General features: G+C 43.7%; 1 protein-coding gene across 8 annotated transcripts in view; it reads left to right on the forward strand.

Moving 5' to 3' along the window:
- The window catches only part of Gatad2a (GATA zinc finger domain containing 2A), a 110,671-nt gene that overhangs the window by 77,714 nt on the left and 12,902 nt on the right, over nt 1–20,055 (forward strand). For all 8 annotated transcript variants that reach the window (XM_015489309.2, XM_048794997.1, XM_048794995.1 and 5 more), the window contains 2 exons: nt 19,465–19,597; nt 19,708–19,839. In XM_015489309.2, coding sequence (XP_015344795.1) covers nt 19,465–19,597; nt 19,708–19,839 — 265 coding nt within the window. The remainder of the gene's footprint in view (nt 1–19,464; nt 19,598–19,707; nt 19,840–20,055) is intronic.

Genomic DNA, 20,055 nt, shown 5'->3' on the forward strand with positions numbered 1-20,055 from the left:
AGCTCAACAAATCCTGAGTGGCAAAAATAGATTTATACTAGAACACATCATTGTGGAACTGTTAGAAGTCAAAAAAGAAAAAAAAAAGAAAAGAAAATCCTGAAAATAACAGGGAAAAAACCCAGTTATCACATACAGGGGAACATTGCTGTGATTAATAGCTGACTTCTAACTAGTGGCAGTGGAAACTAAAAGGGAGATGAATGACATTCAAAGTATTTAAAAGAAAATTGTCAACCTAGAATTTTTTTTTTTTTTTTTGGTACTGGGAATTGAATCCAGGGGCACTTTCCACAGAGCTGCATCCCAGTCCCTTTTTGTTTTAATTTTTTATTTTGAGACATGGTCTCACTAAATTGCTGAGGCTGATCTTGAACTTGAAATCCTCCTGTCTCAGCCTCCAGTTACTGGGATTTATAGGCGTGAGCCCCCATGCCTGACTTGCAACCCAGACTTTGGGGGCGTGGCAAGGGAAGGGTGCTGGGAATTTAACCCAGGGGCACTCAAACCCCGAGTCACATCTCCAATCCTTTTTACTTTTATTTTGAGACAGGCCTCACTAAATTGCTAAGGCTGGTTTCAAACTTGGAATTCTTCGATCTCAGCCTCCTGACTTTCTGGGATTACAAGCATGCGCCACCACACCCAGACTTTTATATCCAGCAAAACTGTCAGAAATAGGTGACTAAAACATTGTCAAATAAACAGAGATTGAGGAGAAACTGTTGCTGGCACATTTGCCAGTTCTTTAGGCTGAAGAGAAATGACATGTTGACAACTTGTCTACAGGAAGAAAACTTGTCTACAGGAAGAAAAAGAGCACTGGAAATAGTAAATGTGTGGGTTAATGGAAAAGCCTTACGATTTGAACACTTTAAAAACTGACCAAAGGGCCTATACAGTTACCTGTAGCGTTTGTGTGTGTGTGTGTATAATAATAGTACAATAAAAGGGGAATGAAATTGAGCAGTATTACAGCAAAATTTCTATATTTCACTAGAATCAAGCTAATATTAATCTTAAATAGATTGTGACTAATTAAAATGCTGTTGCAGTCACTGAAGCAACTGTTAAGAAATAACTCTAAAATATAATTGAAAAATAACAGAAAAATTAAGGTGATAAACTAAAAATAATTTTTAAAGTTTTATGGTTTTTAAAAAATATGTATATATATCTTAGTTGTTGATAGACCTTTATTTTATTTATTTATATGTGGTGCTGAGAATTGAACCCAGTGACTCACACATGCAAGGCAAGTATCTACCACTGAGCCCCAACCCTAGCCTTATATTTTTATAGATACATCATTATTATATGTAGTAGTGGAATTCGTGGTTACATTTTTGTATATGTACAGTTTGTGTGTGTGTGTATTTGTGTGTTGTGTGTGTGTATACACACATACATATACACACAATATAATTTGGTCAGTTTCATTGCCTAGTACCTCTCCTTTCCCTTCTCTCTTCCCTCCTTCTGAGTCCCTTTCCACTCTTCTCTTGGTCTCTTTTCTGTTTTCATCAGATCCTCCAACCCCCGCCATGTTTTTCTTTTTTTCTCTCTAGCTTCCACATATGAGACAACATATAACTTTTGATTTTCTGAGTTTATTTTACTTAATACTTGAGTTCCATCCTTTTTTCTGCAAAATTACATAATTTCATTATTATTTATGTCTGATTCCATTGAGATAATATATCACATTTTATTTATCCACTCGTCTGTTGACAGACTCCTAGGCTGATTCAGCAATTTGGCTATTGTTAATTGTGCTGCCAAGAAGATGGGTATTATATATTACTATAGTATGCTGACTTTAATTTTTTAGAAAAAATGTTAAGGAATGATATAATTGGGTCATATGGTGGTTCCAGTCCTAGTATTTTTGAGGAACCTCCATACTGACTGCCATGATGGTTATATTTAGCAGCTCACCAACAGTTACATTAAAAATATTTTACACAAAAGAAGGAGTTTACTGAGAAAAGGGGGAGGGGGGGAGACAGAAAACAAAAAAACAACTAGCAAAATGACAAGTGTAAACACAGCCATATCAACAATTTCAGTAAATATTAATGGTTTAAATATCCCAATTGAAAGATGGGGATTGTCATACTGGATAGAAAAGCAAGATCCTGCTTAATTATAAGCAATACCCCTTAGTTTACATCCTTGTAAAAGGATGGGAAGAGATATACCACAGATAACTATTAGAGTACTGGAGTTGTCCTATGAGAAAATAGAATTCAAGATAAAAACTATTACTGTCCAGAGATACATTTTGTAATAATTCATCAGGAAGACAAAACAATCATAAATGTATTTGTACCACAATAGAGCCCCAAAATACCTCAGGCATAACTGATAGGATTAGTAGTAGAAATAGGCAATTCATCAGTTATAGTTAGAGATTTCACTATCAATGATTTATAGAGCAACTAAACAAAGTCAGTAGTTTTATGGAGGATTCAAAGAGCATTGCCAACCCATTTGGCCTGACTGACATCTGTAGAATGCAGGATACGTCTTCTAAAGTACACACAGAACTTCTTCCAGGATATCCCATACTTAGGCCATGAAACTGTCTCAAGGATAGGTATAATAGGAGAAGACAAATAATAACAAGTGTTGACAAGGATGTATAGAAACTGAAACTCATATATTGCTAGCAGGAATATAAAATAGAACGAGTAGGCATTTTCTGACCAAACTAGACACAAAACTCTAAAACTTACTGTGTGGTTAGCAGTCTACCCAAGAGAAATTAACACACACCCACACATCAGAACCCACACCCATTGATGTCCATAGCAGCATGCTTTATAATGGTCCCAAAGGGGAAACAACCCGAATTTCAATGGGTAAAATAAAAGTGATACATTCATATAATAGGTTACTATTCAGTATTAAAAAGGAGGAACTAAGCTGTGTGCACATCTATAATCCCAGCTACTTGGAAGACTGAGGCAGGAGGATTTGATAAGTTTGGAGCCAGGTTGGACAATGTAGCAAGATCCTGCTCAAAGTTTTAAAAATAATAAGGTCTGGGATGCTCACTTATAGGATGTGTCCAAAAAAGAAGGGTCAGAGCTGGCCATGAGCTCAGTGGAGAGTACAGAGGCCCTGGGTTCCACCCCCAACACCCCCCCCCCCCACCCAATACACACAGATAAATGCAAGCATGCTCATGTGTGTCACATAGGAGCAAATTTATTGGAGATAAGTGATGGAAAATGATTAGTGGTTGCCCAGGGCAAGTGTAGGGATTGCAGAGCAACACAAAAAGGGAACTTTTTGAATGGTGGACGTTGTCTGAAATTGGATTGTGGTGATGGCTGTATAACTGTATACTCTTACTAAAAATAATGAACAGGATTTGGTGTGGCACAGTCATGTATTTGTGTGGACATCTTTTACACTCACATTAATATCTGACTCCCATTCCAAAAGCAAAAACAAATCTGAAAGCGAAGTTATATTACAACTACCTGCTGTCTAGAATGTGGGATTGTGTGGAAAACCTCTTTTCATTCTGTGCAGAAATTGGGACAGCTAGGAAAAGTATGCATCACTTAACTTCCAAAATGACGCCAAGGGCCGTAGGTAGAATTCTTGTTGAGTAAATGATCTTTTACACTAGCTGCTCCGGAAGGAATGATAAAGGTAGTAATAGAATGGTCTGTTTCTGCAAGGAGGTTATATTAGTCAGCTCTTCACTTCTGCAATAAAAATACCTGAAGTTTAATCAGCTTAAAAAGAGTATAAAGATTTATTTTGAGCACTGTTTAAGCTTGTGGAAAGGTAGCACATTTTCATGGGAGTGTGTGGTGGAGGAAGCTGTTCACCTTGTGGAAACTAGAAAGCGAAGAGAGAAAAAGACTGGAGTCCCAGAGTCTTCTTCAGAGGGTATGCCCCCAGTGACCTAAACCTTCCCACCAGGCCTCACCTCTTAAAGGCTCCACCACTTTCCATTAATACCATGGCCTGAGCACCAAACCTGTATCATGTGGGTCTTTGGAGGACACTTACCCAGCAACAGAGGTACTGGTGCAGCTCCAGACCATAAGTTCTGATATATGCATGCCCTCAAGTAATCCAGACCCCAGTCAAGGTAGAGAACCTTATCACCCAGAATGTTCCCTGAGGAGAGCCCTTCATATACTTCCTGCCTCCCTTTCTCAGTGTACTTCCTCATGCTAGACTATTCTTGCCTCTTCAAAGACTTCCTAGAAAAGAACTAGCACAGTATGTGCTCCTTAGGATCTGACTTCCCTCACTGCTAGTGTTCTGGGATTGCTTTACCCCTGGTGTGTGTATGGTGTGCTACTGAGCAACATGCATGGTGCATCCTTTCCCCTCTTAATAGCCACCTGCATGGTCTCTGGCTTGTGGCTGGTTTGAGTCCTGCTGCTGTGCGTGACCTTTCAGATATTGCCATGTGGATGATCAGCTTTTCTCTTTTTTAAAAACTTTTTTTTTTCAATTAAAAAAAAAAATATAGCTGTAGATGGACAGTGTGCCTTTGTTTTATTTGTTCATTTTTATATGGTGCTAATGATCAAACCCAGTGCCTCACATGTGCCAGGCAAGTGCTCTGCCATTGAGCTACAGCTTTTCTCTTAATACACACCAATCTGACAAGTAGATTGCAGGGTCAAAGGGTTGCTGTGTATTTAGTAAACTGCCAGATTTTTACCACAAAATGTCTGAACTGTTTTATACTCATGGGTGTGATGACCTGGGTGCTTTATCCTCTTTAGATGTTGTCAGTATTTACAATTTTAGCCACTGGTCCCCAGAGAAGTGAGGGTCCAGGCTCTGACCAATAAGTATGATCATGTCCTTAATTCTGTCTCCCTTTCTTCTCTCATGGATGCACAAGGCCAGATCTGTGGTGGGAAGAGATGAATGACTGCCCAATGTGTTTGTCACAAAGCTGAAACTCATCTGGTCGTGGCTGTACTGGCTGCCAGTGTGTGGGGGTAGGTGGGAGTCCTCACCAGTAACATGCAGACCTGAATCTCTGTTCCCTGCTCTCACGACCGTGTCCCACCACAGCTGTGCATGGCCCGCCAGCCAGCTGTCTGCTGGAATGCGTGCTTGAGCAAGATGGATGAATGTGGCCCAGCTGTCAGGATGATGGTTTGGGACAGGGTTGGGTTCTCACATAGTAAGGGAACATGTGGTATATGGCCCCTCGCTATAGCTCTCCTATAGCCTTCCTTGACCCCTGTCATTGTGCAAGAGCTTTAGATGTCCTACAATAAGAAACCTACTTCCCCTACATGTTGCAGTCTGGAGGTTGGGAATCCTCTGATGTTCTGAGCTTCTCTGGGCCTCACACCCAGCAACCCTCTCCCCTGCCACTGTTCCAGCCCCTCCCCAGCACCTGTTGGAGGCTAGCTGCTGCCTTTCACTTTTAATTTTGTCTGCTGCTCTGCAACTTCCCAGTAGAGGCTGGGTGGCCCCCAGGGAGAGGCTCCTTCAGCTCCACCTAGAAATCCACAGCCTGCCTGAGTTTCTTAGCTGTTCAGCTCTTGGGAACTGAGAGGTACGTTCCCTTGGAAATCGGTTCTGGGTTCTGTGCTCCCTTCCTGCCATTGGTTGTTGCCACCCCTCCAGGGCTTTGTTGCTTCTGTCTTTGCCTTGCCCCTTCCCTGTGGGCCCCTTATCCCATTTCTGTCTTTCTATCCATTTCCCTTATCCCACACCTTTGATGGAGATTTGAAATCACCGAAATCTAAGAAATACACGGGTACTTTTAAAAATCATTAGATTATTTTGAAGCATGAGGATGACAGACTCATGGTGCCCTATTTCTTAAGTCCCCAAAGTGACTCAGCTCACATGATAGAGGTGGATAGCATATCCACCTCCGTCCACATACCAAACCTCAGACTCTTCCTTAGCATTACCCTACCTTAAAATGACTGACTTCTATCTCTGCTGTTGTGCTTCTTGACATCTCCCTTCCAGCACACATTCCTGCTGGTGCTTTGTTGCATGCCCACAGGCTCCTTTTCCTGTAACTAATGCTTCAGACACTATGGCGGGTAATTTAAATCTAATTTGTGGTGACCCAGGAGGAAGGCCAGCTTCTACCATGCTAGTTAAGACTAGGTTCACATAGGTTGCTTTTAGTTTATAGCCAGTTGTTTGTTTGTTCGTTTGTTTTTGGTACCAGGGATTGAACTCAGGGGTATTCAACCCCCGAGCCACATCGCCAGCCCTATTTTATATTTTATTTAGAGACAGGGTGTCACTGAGTTGCTTATTGCCTCTCTGTTGCTGAGGCTGGCTTTGAACTCTCAATCCTCCTGCCTCAGCCTCCCAAGCCACTACAATCATAGGCATGCACCACCATGCCCGGTAGTTTTATAGCCACTTTGTATCCTGAGTGCTCCCTAGGCCCAAGGGAGCCCTTCATATCTCCCTCATTGCACCCTGATCTGGTGAAGAGGAAGAATGAAGGGAGTAAGAAGTACCAGAATGCAGGAGCCTGTGTGTATAGAACAGATAGAAACAGAGTGGATACTTGGGACTTTACTAGGGCATGTGTGACCCAGGGTGGTGGTGGTGATGGGGAGAGCAGGAATCATACTTGGAAGTATTTCCCCACTTTTCTGAAAGAGCTCTGGGAAGAAAAGAAAAGCCTACCTGATGGGGCTGGAGCTGTGGCTCAGTGGTAGAGCACTGGTCTTGCCTGTGTGAGACCCTGGGTTCGATCTTCAGCACCACATAAATAAATAAAAACATATTGTGTCCACCTACAACTAAAAAATTATTACTGATTGGAAAGAGTTCTTGTTTTTCTTCTCAAGGTAAGCACACAAATTATAACAATATTAGTCTGAGGGGACAGCTGGTGGTAGAAAAAGAACATGGGTGTCTGGCAATTTTGATACAATGTGTACTGATTGACTTGTGGCCTGAGCTGGTTCACCCCTCCCCTCTGAGTCCCACTTGTATACATCTCATTGTAGAGTGAGATTTGTCATAATGCTGATGAGAAGAACCTTGGAAACTCAAAGAGTATCTGAAAATAAAAGAACAGAGGACAGGCCCCAAGGGAGGAAGGCACACAACCAGGCCCAACCATCTGCCTTTGGAGACACCGAGTTCCCTGTGGCCATGGCTCTGCAGGTGCCATGGTGACATGGAAGGGCCCTGTGCTCCCTCGGGAGTAGGAGACAGGGAGGTAGTGTCTGATGGGTTGAGAGACGGGAGATATACCACACATTGCTCTGTGCCCCTTCCTCATGTTCCAAGTCATAGGGCTGCTTGTTTTTGGAAGTAAATCTTAAAAATAGCTGTGATGTATAACCAAATTGAAAAGCTTCAGGTATTAGTGGAACTGAAACCTTGTTGACATGGCAGAATTCCTCAAGGCAGGGACTCTGACAACTTTCAAAAACAACTTGAACACAAGGGAGCTAGCTAGCTTTCTTTCTTTCTTTCTTTCTTTCTTTCTTTCTTTCTTTCTTTCTTTCTAAGAGAGAGAGAGAGAAAATCTTTTATTTTTTAGTTTTCGGTGGACACAACATCTTTATTTGTATGTGGTGCTGAGAATCGAACCCAGCGCCCCGCACATGCCAGGTGAGCGTGCTACCGCTTGAGCCACATCCCCAGCCCACAAGGGAGCTTTCTAGAGAGAACTGTCAGCTCAGGGGCTCATCTTTACCTCCCTTCAGGAGGACCTGGAGTGTCTTGTTGATAACATGGAATTGAATGGTCCAGGTAATATACTCAAGGGAGCACATAGCCTAGAAATCAGGTTGCACAGGGGACAGGGTCAGAAGGTACACAGTGCTAAAAGCAGATGCCAGAAAGGTAGGCTGGGTTGGATTGTTAGAAGCTGGGAAGGGCTAGTCATGGAGCTGTGACTTGGTGTTGGGTTTAGTTGTCCCCCTCTGAAGACAGGAGAGTTGATGTTCTGGACCTGTGTCGAGCCCAGTAGGCTAGGATACTTTAATGAGAGAGTAAAGACAGACATGCTGGACAATATAGGACATTCCAAGGCCAGGGTAGTGGTGATCTGGGAGCAGTGGGATATGAGATACAGGGTAGTATCCCAATGTTTGAAGCAGGTAGTATCCCAATGTTGACCAGCCACCTTCCTATTCATGACCTCCCAATCTGCAGGCACACAGTGTCCAGGTCACCCTGGGCTGTGCCAGGTTTTTTCTGAATAGGTTTTTTTTTAAATACTCTGTAGAGGCTGTATAGTAGGTATAAGGGTCCGACAACATTACAGTTACTAATTTTTTAAATTTGAAAAAATTTTGTAGGTAACGGGAATTAACCCAAGGGCACATAACCACTGAGTTACATCCCCAGCCTTCTTTTATATTTTATTTAGAGACAGGGCCTTGCTAAGTAGCCAGGAGTGGCTTTGAACTTGAGATCCTCTTGCCTCAGCCTCCTAAGCTGCTGGGATTACAGATGGGTGCCACTGTGCCCAGCAGGGTTGCTAATTTTGGTGGCATCTGATTGAATAGATTTTGCAAGGAAACTGTCATATCTGTGGGGTGAGCCCTATTGAACTTTTAGTAAGTCTTGCTTTTCAAAGCGCAACTTTGGCAGCAGGGAAAAAAAAATTACATGGGCCATGATACAACAGGAGAACTAGACCATGGAGCCAGATGAGGCTGAGTGGGTTCCCATGACAGTAATCTCTTTGCCTGAAGCACTGTGGCCCCTTTTCCATCTCTGGGCTCCAAACAGCCTTTAGATTTGTGGGATATATCTATGACATTTACCTTGTTAGAAATTTTGAAGATTCTTATTCAACTATAAATGACAATAATAAGCCTATGAATACTAGTGTGAATAAAAATTTTTTGATGCTCCTCTACTTACAATGGGTTAAATACCAGTAAACTCATCGTAATTTGAAAATATCACAAGTTGAAAATGCACAGAATCTTCCTGACCTCCTGAGCACCTTAACACCATGCTGTAGTGTCGCTCCTGCTTCTCACAATTGCCTGGCTGGCTTGGAGCTACGATCACTGCCTCTGCCCAGCATCAGACAAGAGCATCATATTGTGTATTTTAGCCCAGGAAAAGATCCAAATTCAATATTCCAAGTACAATTTCTACTGAATGCATATTGATTCCTCACTATCATACATTTGAAAAATCATCAGTAAAACCATCATAAATTGGTGACTGCATTTTGCAAATCTCTTGAATACTTGGCTTAATAAGAAGACCACTATTAGATCCTCCTCTCTGCTTTTGCATTTAGTGATATGCTCTTAGAGTTGAAGCATGTGGTGGGGGAAGTACAAATAGCTCATAGAGAAGCAGTCAGAACAGAGGAGCTTTCCAGTTATCATTTTGGATAATTGTGCATTTCCCCCCCACTTTGTGAAACCAAAACAAAAGTGGCTGTTCTCTACCAGTTATTGCATCTTAGACTCTGAGACTTCATTAGTGAGCTTTTTATACTTGCTTATATTAAAATCCATTGGACTCTTTTGCATTTTGAACAGAAAAATAGTTTTAAAAATAAAATTTTAAGAACTGCAGGCACATGCCACCATGCCAGGCTAATGTGGTTAATTTTATGTTGTGTGAATTTCATTTTAATCAAAAGAAACTAACTAGTAGGAGAATTAACTGAAATGAAGACTTCAAAAAATTTTATTTAAAAATTATTTGATGAAAAAATCAGTTCCTGGTTAGAATCTAAATCAATAAAAATCAAAGTCTCATAAGCAAAAAAAAAAAAATAAAATAAAATAAATTTTAAAAAATAAAATAAAATTTTAATTTTAGAATAGTTTGATTCACAGAAAAGTTGCAAAGATCATTCTTGTCCACCTCACCCTAGTTTCCCCACTATTAACAGATTTCTGTAAAACGTTTGTCAGAAGTAGTGAATTAATATGCATAGACTGTTAATAACTAAGTTCACATTTTATTCTGGTTTCCTTAGTTTTTCCCTAATACCCTTTTTCTGTCCCAGGATCCCTGACATTTAGTCCTTATATCTCCTGAGTTTCCTCTGGCCTGAGACGGCTTGTCAAACTTTTCTTTATTTATGATGATCTTGACAGTGTTGAGGAGTGTTGGTCAGGTTTTCTGTCTGTGTCCCTCCATTAGGACGATGTTTTTCTCACCGTTTGACTTAGATAGGGAGAAAGACCACAGGGGTAAAGTGCCCTTCTCATCACATCATAGCTAAGGTGCATACTTAATTTACAATATGACTTAGTTTATGGAGTTACACAAATGATTCAGAAACACATTTCATCGTTGTATCACAATCAGATCTCTACACATCACCACTGTTCTGTTGGGAAGGCGTTAACTCATGGTGAATAGTAAATATTAGTTTTCCAAAATTTTAAATTTTGCCTATTAGAAGCTTGGACTTGATCACTCGCTGACCTCTAGGATTTTTTTGTGAAGTGACAGGCTTTGTCTTGAACATTTGGGGGGAAATATTTGCCCAACCCCCAAGTCTGAATTTCCTTGGTGTATCTGTCAGTCTTTCCTTCAAGTAGCACAAATGCTGACACATGGTTTTTTCGTGGTACTGTCCTAATTCAACATGCAAAAGGAGTGCTTCATCTTATCACCCTTTGTTCCAGAACACTGAAAAGTTGTATACTCAGAGTTTGAAATTTAATCACATTTCATGATAACCAATTCATGGCATCCTATCTGCAAATGAAGAAACTAAGCCCTTTTTTGTGGTTTGATGACTGGGCCACAGCCCTTCAAAGCTGCAGAGGTGCATTTAGCTCTTTAGTGGTCCTCACAGGCATCATCTGTTGGGGATGGGCACAGTTGACCTGGGGCCAGGAGGACACGTTGGAATTTGCCAGATGCTAGTAAGTGAGGATTCAGCAACTGTAAACCCTGAAGTCTGAAAGGATGTGAGCACTTTCCATGTGCTGCTAAAGTTTGTGGTCATTGCAAGCTGGAAAGTAAAGCTTGTTTCTTGTTTGTGGTTTTCGTTTGTATACAGGTAAATTCGTTCTTGCTTTTTGTTGATGAGCGAGCTGGTCTCTGTCCCAAGAGATGTGATTCTGTTCATTTGCTATAGGAGTCCATCCTTTGCTCTGCTTGGGGAGTTTCACCATGTGCCTCATTAGAGGAATTGTGTGGCCTGCACATGTGCAGGCACCAGAGACAGGAGGGATGCTGGTGATATTGCAGTTGCTGTCTCATCCTCCTGTTTGTCCTTCATGCTCCTTGAGCTCAGGCCCTCTGAGAACCTAGATTCCTGAGTGCCATGACCCTATCCTCTTGTTTCTGTTTCTGAGAGTCCCCTGATCCTTTCTGGGGGCAAGTGGACTCTGGGGCCCTGGGAAAGAACCAGGCATTTCATTATGGTAAGCACTGTTATAGCTATGGCTGAACAAGTTCCTGGTCAGGTTGGAGGCCCACATCCCTGTTCCATATTACCTCCAGGACATAGCACGCAAATGTTGCCAGCTACTAAGATTCTTCAAATATAAATAAAGATTAGCTTTTAACCGATTCCAAAAATGGTACTCGGTAACCTGAAAAAATGGCTGTCAGAGCCAAACATTCACATGGGACCCCCTCCTGTCCAATCCTGCATCTCCTTTTTTTTTTTTTTTTTAAGAGAGAAAGAGAATTTTTTAATATTTATTTTTTAATTTTCGGCGGACACAACATCATTATTTGTATGTGGTGCTGAGGGTCGAACCCAACACCGCGCGGATGCCAGGCTAGCAAGTTACCACTTGAGCCACATCCCCAGCCCCTGCATCTCCATTTTTGAGGGCCCATCACAGTGAAGGGTGTATATGGCAGCCCAATCTCTAGTGTGATCCCAAGATACTTTTAAGTCCCAGCCCTGTGACCTTGAACAATCCCTGAGCCCTCAGAGCCACTTCCTTACCTGTTCACTGGGGGTGATTGTGGAGCTGTTGAAGATTACAGAAAAAAAGGGTACATTTTGGTGGTTGGCCATCACAAAGGGTTAGCAGATGTTGTAGATGATTTTCTCATACATGACAGGATCAGCTAGGCACAGTGGCATATGACTGTAATCCTAGCAGCTCAGGAGGCTGAGGCAGGAGGTTCACAAGTTCAAATCCAGCCTCAGCAACTTAGTGAGGGCCCAAGCTACTTAGTGAGACCCTGTCTCAAAAGTAAAAATTAAAAGGGCTGGGAATGGGGCTCAGTGGTTAAGTGCACCTGGGTTTAATTCCTGGTACTGCCCCTCTACCATAATCAAAACAAATAAAAAAAAATACAGGATCACCTCTGTGATTGTGATCTTTTCTATCAAATGCTTCTTCCTGAATTTCTAAGCCGAACATGCTTAGAAATTTAGCCCTCCCTATTACACCATTTACTGGCAGGGTTATGCTGCACTGGCTTCCTGGGGCAGATGGTAGGCCATTGGCCTAGTGAATATGCCACCATGGAGCCTTCCTCTTGTCTCTATAGCCCTTAGCCACAGTGTATGTCCCTAAAGTAGTTCCTGTTACAGTGAGCTTCTCTGGGCCTCCCTAGTTTGGCCATTTGACTCCTGGGGGTCTGCTGCATTCCTGGAAGATGACCTTCCAGCACAAGCTGGGGTATACCTCCTGGCCTTGCTGATACTGAGAGCAGGCGCTTTATGGTATGGTACCCCTTAGGCCCAACTGGGGGGCCTGGGCCCATTTGCTGCTGCAGGGCTGCAGTTAGGGGTAGGAAGGGAACAGTGCTCACTCCCTCTTTCCTGAGATGTTCAGCCATAGCTATAGCAGTGCTTACCATAATGGAATCCCAGAGTGATAGTTGGACCTGAAGTCTCCAGGAAAAATGATGGCTGGGTTTCAAAAATCTCATCCCAGCTGTTCACCTCTATGGCCTCTGTGGCAAAGAAGCAAAATGTATTCTGACTCCCAGACCCCTACAGAGCAGATGCTGGGTTTTTCTCTTGATATCCCAGCCAAGAGGATCTCAGGTTACGGGGCTTGGAACTATGGTAATGGATGCTAAGATGGAAGGCAAAGGAATTGCAGAGGGGCCTGTGGCTGGCGAGAAGCAGGTGGACTCTGGGGCCCTGGGAAAGAACCAGGCATCATGTCCACTGCCTGTGTCCTCTCCCAGTCAAGATATTCTTTGGCTTTGGGTTGCAGCCTGTGTGCATAGGTAGCAGAACTCCCCTTTTAATCACATTGAGTGGCTCTGAAAGAAGGCCACCCTTTAGGAAAGGAGAATGGGCTCTTGTGGGGTTCCAGTGAACTGTCCCATGCCCAAGTGACTGTGAAATAATTCACAATTATGTGTTGACACACCCAGTGCGCGGGGTCCTGTCAAATGAGATTTGCCCAGTGGTAGGACTGACCTGGAGAACCAGTGGTGACTCTTCCCTTCCCCCCGCCACCCCTTTCTCATAGGACTTTTCTGGAAGTGCTTCTTGGGTGGTAGTGGGTACAGTGAATGCAGCATATGGAATTTCTTTTTGGTTTTGACTCATATCTTTTTTTTTTTAAGAGAGAAGTTTTTAATATTTAGTTTTTAGTTTTCGGTGGACACAACATCTTTATTTTTATGTGGTGCTGAGGATCGAACCCAGCGCCCCATGCATGCCAGGCGAGCGCATTACCACTTGAGCCACATCGCCAGCCCCCCTCATGTCTTGCTCTAGGCAGTGCCTGACACCAAGGTGCCTTCTGTCTTCCCCTTCTCTTTCATGGGACGCATTTTTTTCATTGCATAGCTCTGGTCTTCTGCTCACCCTTCCCAGAGCTATTCTGTGTCACCCCAGGTCTTGATCTGTTGGTCCCTTTGTGGGGATAACTTTAAAGTTCAGTGAGGTGGTGACTTGCTCAAACCTCTTTTCTTGTATGCCCTCTCCCTGTTTCTTAAGGTAGTGTCTATAATGGTTGGTCTCTGTTGGGACAATCTGAAGGAGGAAGCAGAGTCGTGGGGATGTGGATCAGCTCGCCAGGGGTGGGCTGGGCTGGTAGCCCTATTAGCTTAGTGGTTTAAAGGAACAATGTTGGCATACTACTATCTGTTCTGCTGGTTGGCTGATTCCACCCACCTGGGTACTGCTTGTTGGGCTGACTGGCCTGGTCCATCTATGGAAATGGGCAGGTAGGCTTTGTCAAGGTTGATCTGAATATTAGGACTTTTTATTAATGTCCTTCTAAGTGCCTAGACTCATAGGATAGAGGTTGGGCTTCAGAATCTGTTGCTTTAAAAAAAGACATAATGACACAGAATTCAAAAATCCTGTAAAATGGATTTGGACTTCCTTTAGCAACTCAGCATCTATGTGCATGTGGAAAGTAGCCTCCTACATGTGTGAGATTATCAGTCCTATATGGGTTGCTGTATCCTTCCTGAACTCATAGGCCTCATCCTGGAACCCTTCTCCAGGGCCCTTGCTTGCCAGCACTGCCAGTCCTAGCTACCGCAGCACACACAGCAGGCCCAATCCCTGCCCTCAAGGCTGTCTGCTCTGGGCCAGGCTCATTCTCCTTGAAAAACTCTCTGGGCACCCACTTGCAAAGATTTAGTAGGTTCTGTAGTCTCTGCCCAGGAAGGTCTGCAAAGAAGTCTGTTTGCTACCCTTATCTCCCTAGCCTTGGGAATTGGGGACCCTAGGAAGCTCTCAGTTCTGATCCAGAAGATCACTCTGAGACTAGAGACTTCTCCTTGAGGGGCACTGTGGTTGGACTCTACTCCTTGAAATCTCTTGAGGCTTTTCAGGAGTCTGGTATTGCCACTGAGTTTTCAGGGCTGCCTACAGGCCTATCTGGCGCCCCTGAGACATGATCCTGCTGGCTCTAAGACATGGACCTGCTGGCTCTACAGAGGCAGTACAGGACCTGATGTTAGGATGCTCCATTCCTGCCTCGTGAGAACCCTGGAATGACTACAAGCAGATAGCTCCTTCTAGGTGGGAATGGGCATGGCCACAGGAGATTTCTCTATCCTCTGCACTGGTAAAAGGGCTCCTGGGTAAGCATTTGCCCTCAGAGTGAACAGCCCTATTACTATTGCCTCTTTTGCGGGGGTACTGGTGATTTAATCCAGGGGAGCTATATTGCTGAGCTATGTTCCCAGCCCTTATTTTTTATTTTGAGAAGGGTGTCACTGAGTTGAACAGTGTGGGACATAGGTTCTGGATTTGGTGGATAGGAACTTGGGGTACATGGGTGCTAGGATGAATCAGTGTGGCCCTGAGAGATGGTGTGAGCAGTTCTGCTTGTGTGGTGGAACGATTAGAGGAATCCAAGGCAAGCATTTACAGAAGTGTACAACCTGAGCCAGCCGTGGTGATGTGTGCCTGTAGTTCTCACTACTCTGGAGACAGGAGGATCACTTGAGGTCATCCTGGGCAACATAGTGAGATTCTGTCACCACCACCCCCTCCAAAAAAAAAAAAAAAATGCAGACTTTGATCAACCAGGCCTCAGATCACAAGGTTCTATGTTTCCATAAGCTCTGGAGAAGCCATACTTACCTGCTTCATAAACCAAGGCTGTTTGTCAGAGTTTTCTTCTTTGACTTACTGTTGTTGGAGTAAGATGTGTCTAGAGTAGATCTTACTGTGTTTATATGTCTTTGACCATTATTTCTTAGTTTTTCTGTCTTGCCCAAACCATGACCACTACCTTGGCTTGACAGCCCTACTAGAGTTTTCTTCCCACCACCTAGGGCAGCTCCTGAATCTTAGCCAGACTTTCAAAAGCAAATCTAAGCAAGTGAGTGAATATGAATGAGTGGTGAATGAGTGAATAAATGAATATGTGAGGGATGAAGTATGCTTTCCCTGGACATCTTGTAGTTAGTTCTGTTCAGAGGAGACCCACGAAGTCCAAGCTCCCAGTAGCGGCTCTCTCTGTTTCCTGCACAAAACTCCTTCCCTGGCATAGGCCAAGGAGATGCTAAATATTAACCACATGCTGGCTTCTGGTTGGTGATCAGACAAGAGCAATAGATAGCCTTGTGCAGGTGGGGTAGGATTGTGATTGGAATGTGAAGTTTATAATCCCAGCCTCCCCTCCAGGAAACTCTGCTAAAGTTCCTGGTAGGTAACAAAATTGCTGGCTTGTGGTAAGACATTTATACCTATAACAGCCTGGCCTGTTTGCAAAGATTTTTGTAGGTCATGTAAAATCTCTTTTGATCACTGTATTTTACATAAACATTCTCAAGATGGGCAGGCAGGATGGGCTTATTGGATTTGCCCTGAAATATCTTCCAAATAAAGTTGATGCCTGAGAGAACTGCCATGGATAAAAGCAGTATAGTGGACCACATGGGCATCAGCCCTCCTCTCAGCACATTGGGCTAGATTTCCTCAGCTTTTATTCTCCTGACCTTAAGTGGTTTTTATAATTAAAAACAACATAAATAAATAAACAAACAAATAAATAAATAAATAAACCCCGAAAAACTCTGAAATAATGCCTGCAATTATTTTGAACCACCACTTTTTTTTTTTTTTTTTTTTAAATTAAGAACTCTCCCGAAAGGTACTCAGCATCTTGAAGCCCTTTCTTTAAAAATTTGAGCTTAGGAAAGTTTTTCATTTTGGAAAGTAGAGGGGCAAGTGGCCCACTCTGCTTGCAGATGATAACATGGTGCTCAGGACACATTCAGAGTTCCCTGGGGGATGGTGTGACAGGAAATGCCTGCGGCCCTGGGGTGAGCCTGGCGCCTCCATTTTCTGACAGCACCTGAACCCTTACCTCCCGTCTCAAAATGAAGGCTGTGTGTCACAAACCGGTTGGAACCGCCCGTTGCCATGGTTTTCACGTTGGAAGGCACTGTTAAAGGGTCATGTGACCAAGGAGGGAAATGCCTTTGTCACATGACTTTTTGGTGGCCCGATTAGCATACAGGAAGTTCACTCCCTGCTGGCTGCTGGGATGCAGAGTGATCATTGATGGGTGGTGACATCATCTCTTGGATGAGTTATTGATTAGTCTCAAGCCAGGATGGGGACTGGGAGCACTAAGGTCAGGGTGGTCCTCTCAGGAAGCTTCAGCTGCTTAGTGGCCTCTGTCCCTAGCCCTGCCCTCTTTCCTCATGCAAATTCAAGTTTTAATAGAGATATCATCTTTGAAAGAAGCGCATACCCCTCTCTTTATAAGATAATGAAAAGTGATAAACCCCTAGAGATCAGCTGTTTTCAGCCTGTGTGTTTCCAGGAAGTGTGTCTGTCTTCTGTAACTATACAAGATGCCACCTAGACTGCTCCTCAGTTCACCTGGGAGCCCATCTGAACAGAGACCAGAAGTTGTAGCTCTCTGCTGGTCCATTCACCTTGGATGCGTTCACCTGTGTGCACATCCAGAGAGCATGGAATTGGAGCCATCAAGTCACCTTGAAAGTTGATCATGGGTGGTGTCAGTGAGAAGAGATAGCACAGATCTGGAGGTGATTTGGGTGAGACTTTAATAAATATCCTGGGTCATTTATAAACTACCCATTTCTAGACATCTGAATGTCTAGATGAGAACCCCATGCTCAGAGCCTGTATACTGAATCGGCCAACTTATAGTCCACTCCTCTTATTTCTGTGGCAGTCCAGTCAGCAACCATGCAAGTTGTCAGATCAGGGATAGGACTAGTGTTCAGGTGCAGCTGTCACAGAGCTCTGACTTGTGAAACAAGGAGAGCCAGAAAAGAGCAATGAAGGCAGCTCCAAAGTAGACATTTGGTGAATCTAGGGAATTGGTGGTAAAGCCTGATCCTTTGGTACTCTGTGCATGTCCTTCCTGAAGATGCAGCTTCCTCAGGAATGGTGGGAAGTGTTTTTTGTGCTCTTAAAGTAGCGTGAAGCTCTGCATCCTAGTGACTGTCTCCATACCCCGCTGAGGTCTAGTGGAAAAAGCAGGGACAACTTTGAGCTGTGACTTCCAGTTAACTTTATCCAAGTTTATTCCCTGGGTCACAGTGCCACCTAGTGTACATGTTTGTGTTTTCAGCAGCTTTTCTTGACTACAAAACCAAGAATTTGATTCCTTCAACCCAAATACTAAGCATCTACAGGGGAAAATTGGCAGTGTGTCAGTCATTAGCAAATGTAGCTGCTTGATTTGGGAGCAAAGTGTTGTTTCTGAGAGTGGCTCCCCTCTCCCCCATGTGCCATATCAGTGACACCAAAGCATATACTCAGCCCTATGGCTTTAATAGCATCAAATGTGAATGAACATCCTAAATAATCCTTCACAGAAAAGGGAAAATCCCAGACACTGATATGGTCCCACATGGGTTAAACGGTATATTGTGCAATGGGGTTCTTAGTTCTGAGCCTGGCTCAAAGTTAGCATAGAATGGATACTCACTGTTGTTGGATTCTGATATGTAACAGCATTTGTTCACAGTCATATACTTAGATATTTGTGACTGTATCCTGACAAAATAAGAAAGCTATGGGGGCTTCCATGTCACCCCCTGACACTGCCCAGCTTGTAGGGAGATGCCATGAGTCATCAATGAGAAGAGGGGGAACAGAACCAAGGTCAAGTTCACAAGTAAAAGTAAGCTCCCAAAATGGACCATTGCAAGGAGGAAAGCACTTTCATTAGAAAGCAAAGGGGTTGTTGACAAAAGTGATCATAGCATTTTATAATGCAGTTTGAACTGGGACTTGTGGGGTGGTCAGGGTTGAGTTCATAGGGTGACAGGATATCACAGGCAGGGTGGCCCTGTCATCTGCAGGACAGTCTATACAGTATTAGAGCATGGGGGAGGTCATAAATAAACTAGTTTGTGAATACATCAGGTGGGGTGGAGAGTATCTGGATCTTTGGGAGGTATTCTTGTTGGTCTCATAACCTGTGGCCATTGCTGCCACTTGCCATATATGCCCTAGAAAGGACTGTCTGCCAGGCAGCCTCAGGATGCCTTGTGAAGTGGAAAGAGCTTCTGTTTTCTAGAGGCAGATGGACTGTTAGGTATGAGGTCATTAGTATGTCTGAAAGAGAAGTTGAGCAGAGAAGAAAAAATGGTTCATGAAGAGCTGAGCTTCCTCCCCATCAGGTAGTTTTCAGTTAGACAGGTGGCAGCCTCTGGGTTTCGAGGCATAGGCATCCCATCACGCCTAGTACTCAGGAGCCTAACCGAGACTGAGCTGGGGCCCTCGGACCTGAAGCCAAATGTTTTATCCAAAACCAGGCCACCTGGTAAAGGAAAGAGCCACAGCATTTTCCAAAATGTCCGTGTTAGACTTGGGAGCACATACACCCTCAGCCCAGGGGACTTGGAGGCAGGGGTTAAGGGGCCTAGCTATGAATTGGCAGATTTGGGTGCCCTGTGATACATGGAGAGAGGATGACCTGGGTGCCTTGGCACCAGATGGGCCTTAGGGTACACTGAAGGAAAGAGCTGACCATGTGACAGAGACAGGAGCAGGGAGGTCTGGCCAAATTGACATGCTTTTCACTTTCTTACTTTCTTGCTGTGTGTGTGTGTGTCTTGTTTGCTGCTCTGTTAATCACCCTTTGTCTCTGCTCCCAGTGACATGAAGTCTGAAAGGAGACCACCCTCCCCCGATGTGATTGTGCTCTCTGACAATGAGCAACCTTCAAGCCCAAGGGTGAATGGACTGACCAAGATGGCCTTGAAGGAGACCAGCACTGAGGCTCTCCTGGTGAGTTTGGTGGTGGGAGGGCCTCCTCTGTTCACACTACCACTGCAGCCCCAGCTACACTCATCCCTGCTGAGGACCCTCTCTTAACCCTCATTCTCATATCCTTTCAGAAAAGTAGTCCTGAAGAACGAGAAAGAATGATCAAGCAGCTAAAAGAAGAGCTAAGATTAGAAGAAGCAAAGCTTGTATTGTTGAAAAAGTTGCGGCAGAGTCAAATACAAAAAGAAGCCACCACCCAGAAGGTATGTGCTTCTGGGACTCTGGGAGCTGTTTTCAGAACCAGGGGCCATCAGCCACTATCTTACCTTGACAACCCCTCCTCAGAGTGCTGTAGACTGAAAAGGCTGGTCAGAGAGTTAGGTTTCCTCCCAGAAATGTAGGGCAGGTCCAAACAAACATTTGCAAACTCAAGTGTGCATTTTGAATTTTTAGAAAGATGTCCAAGTAAGAAGATATCA

This window comes from Marmota marmota, unplaced genomic scaffold (assembly GCF_001458135.2).
Source record: "Marmota marmota marmota unplaced genomic scaffold, marMar, whole genome shotgun sequence".
Taxonomy (NCBI): domain Eukaryota; kingdom Metazoa; phylum Chordata; class Mammalia; order Rodentia; family Sciuridae; genus Marmota; species Marmota marmota.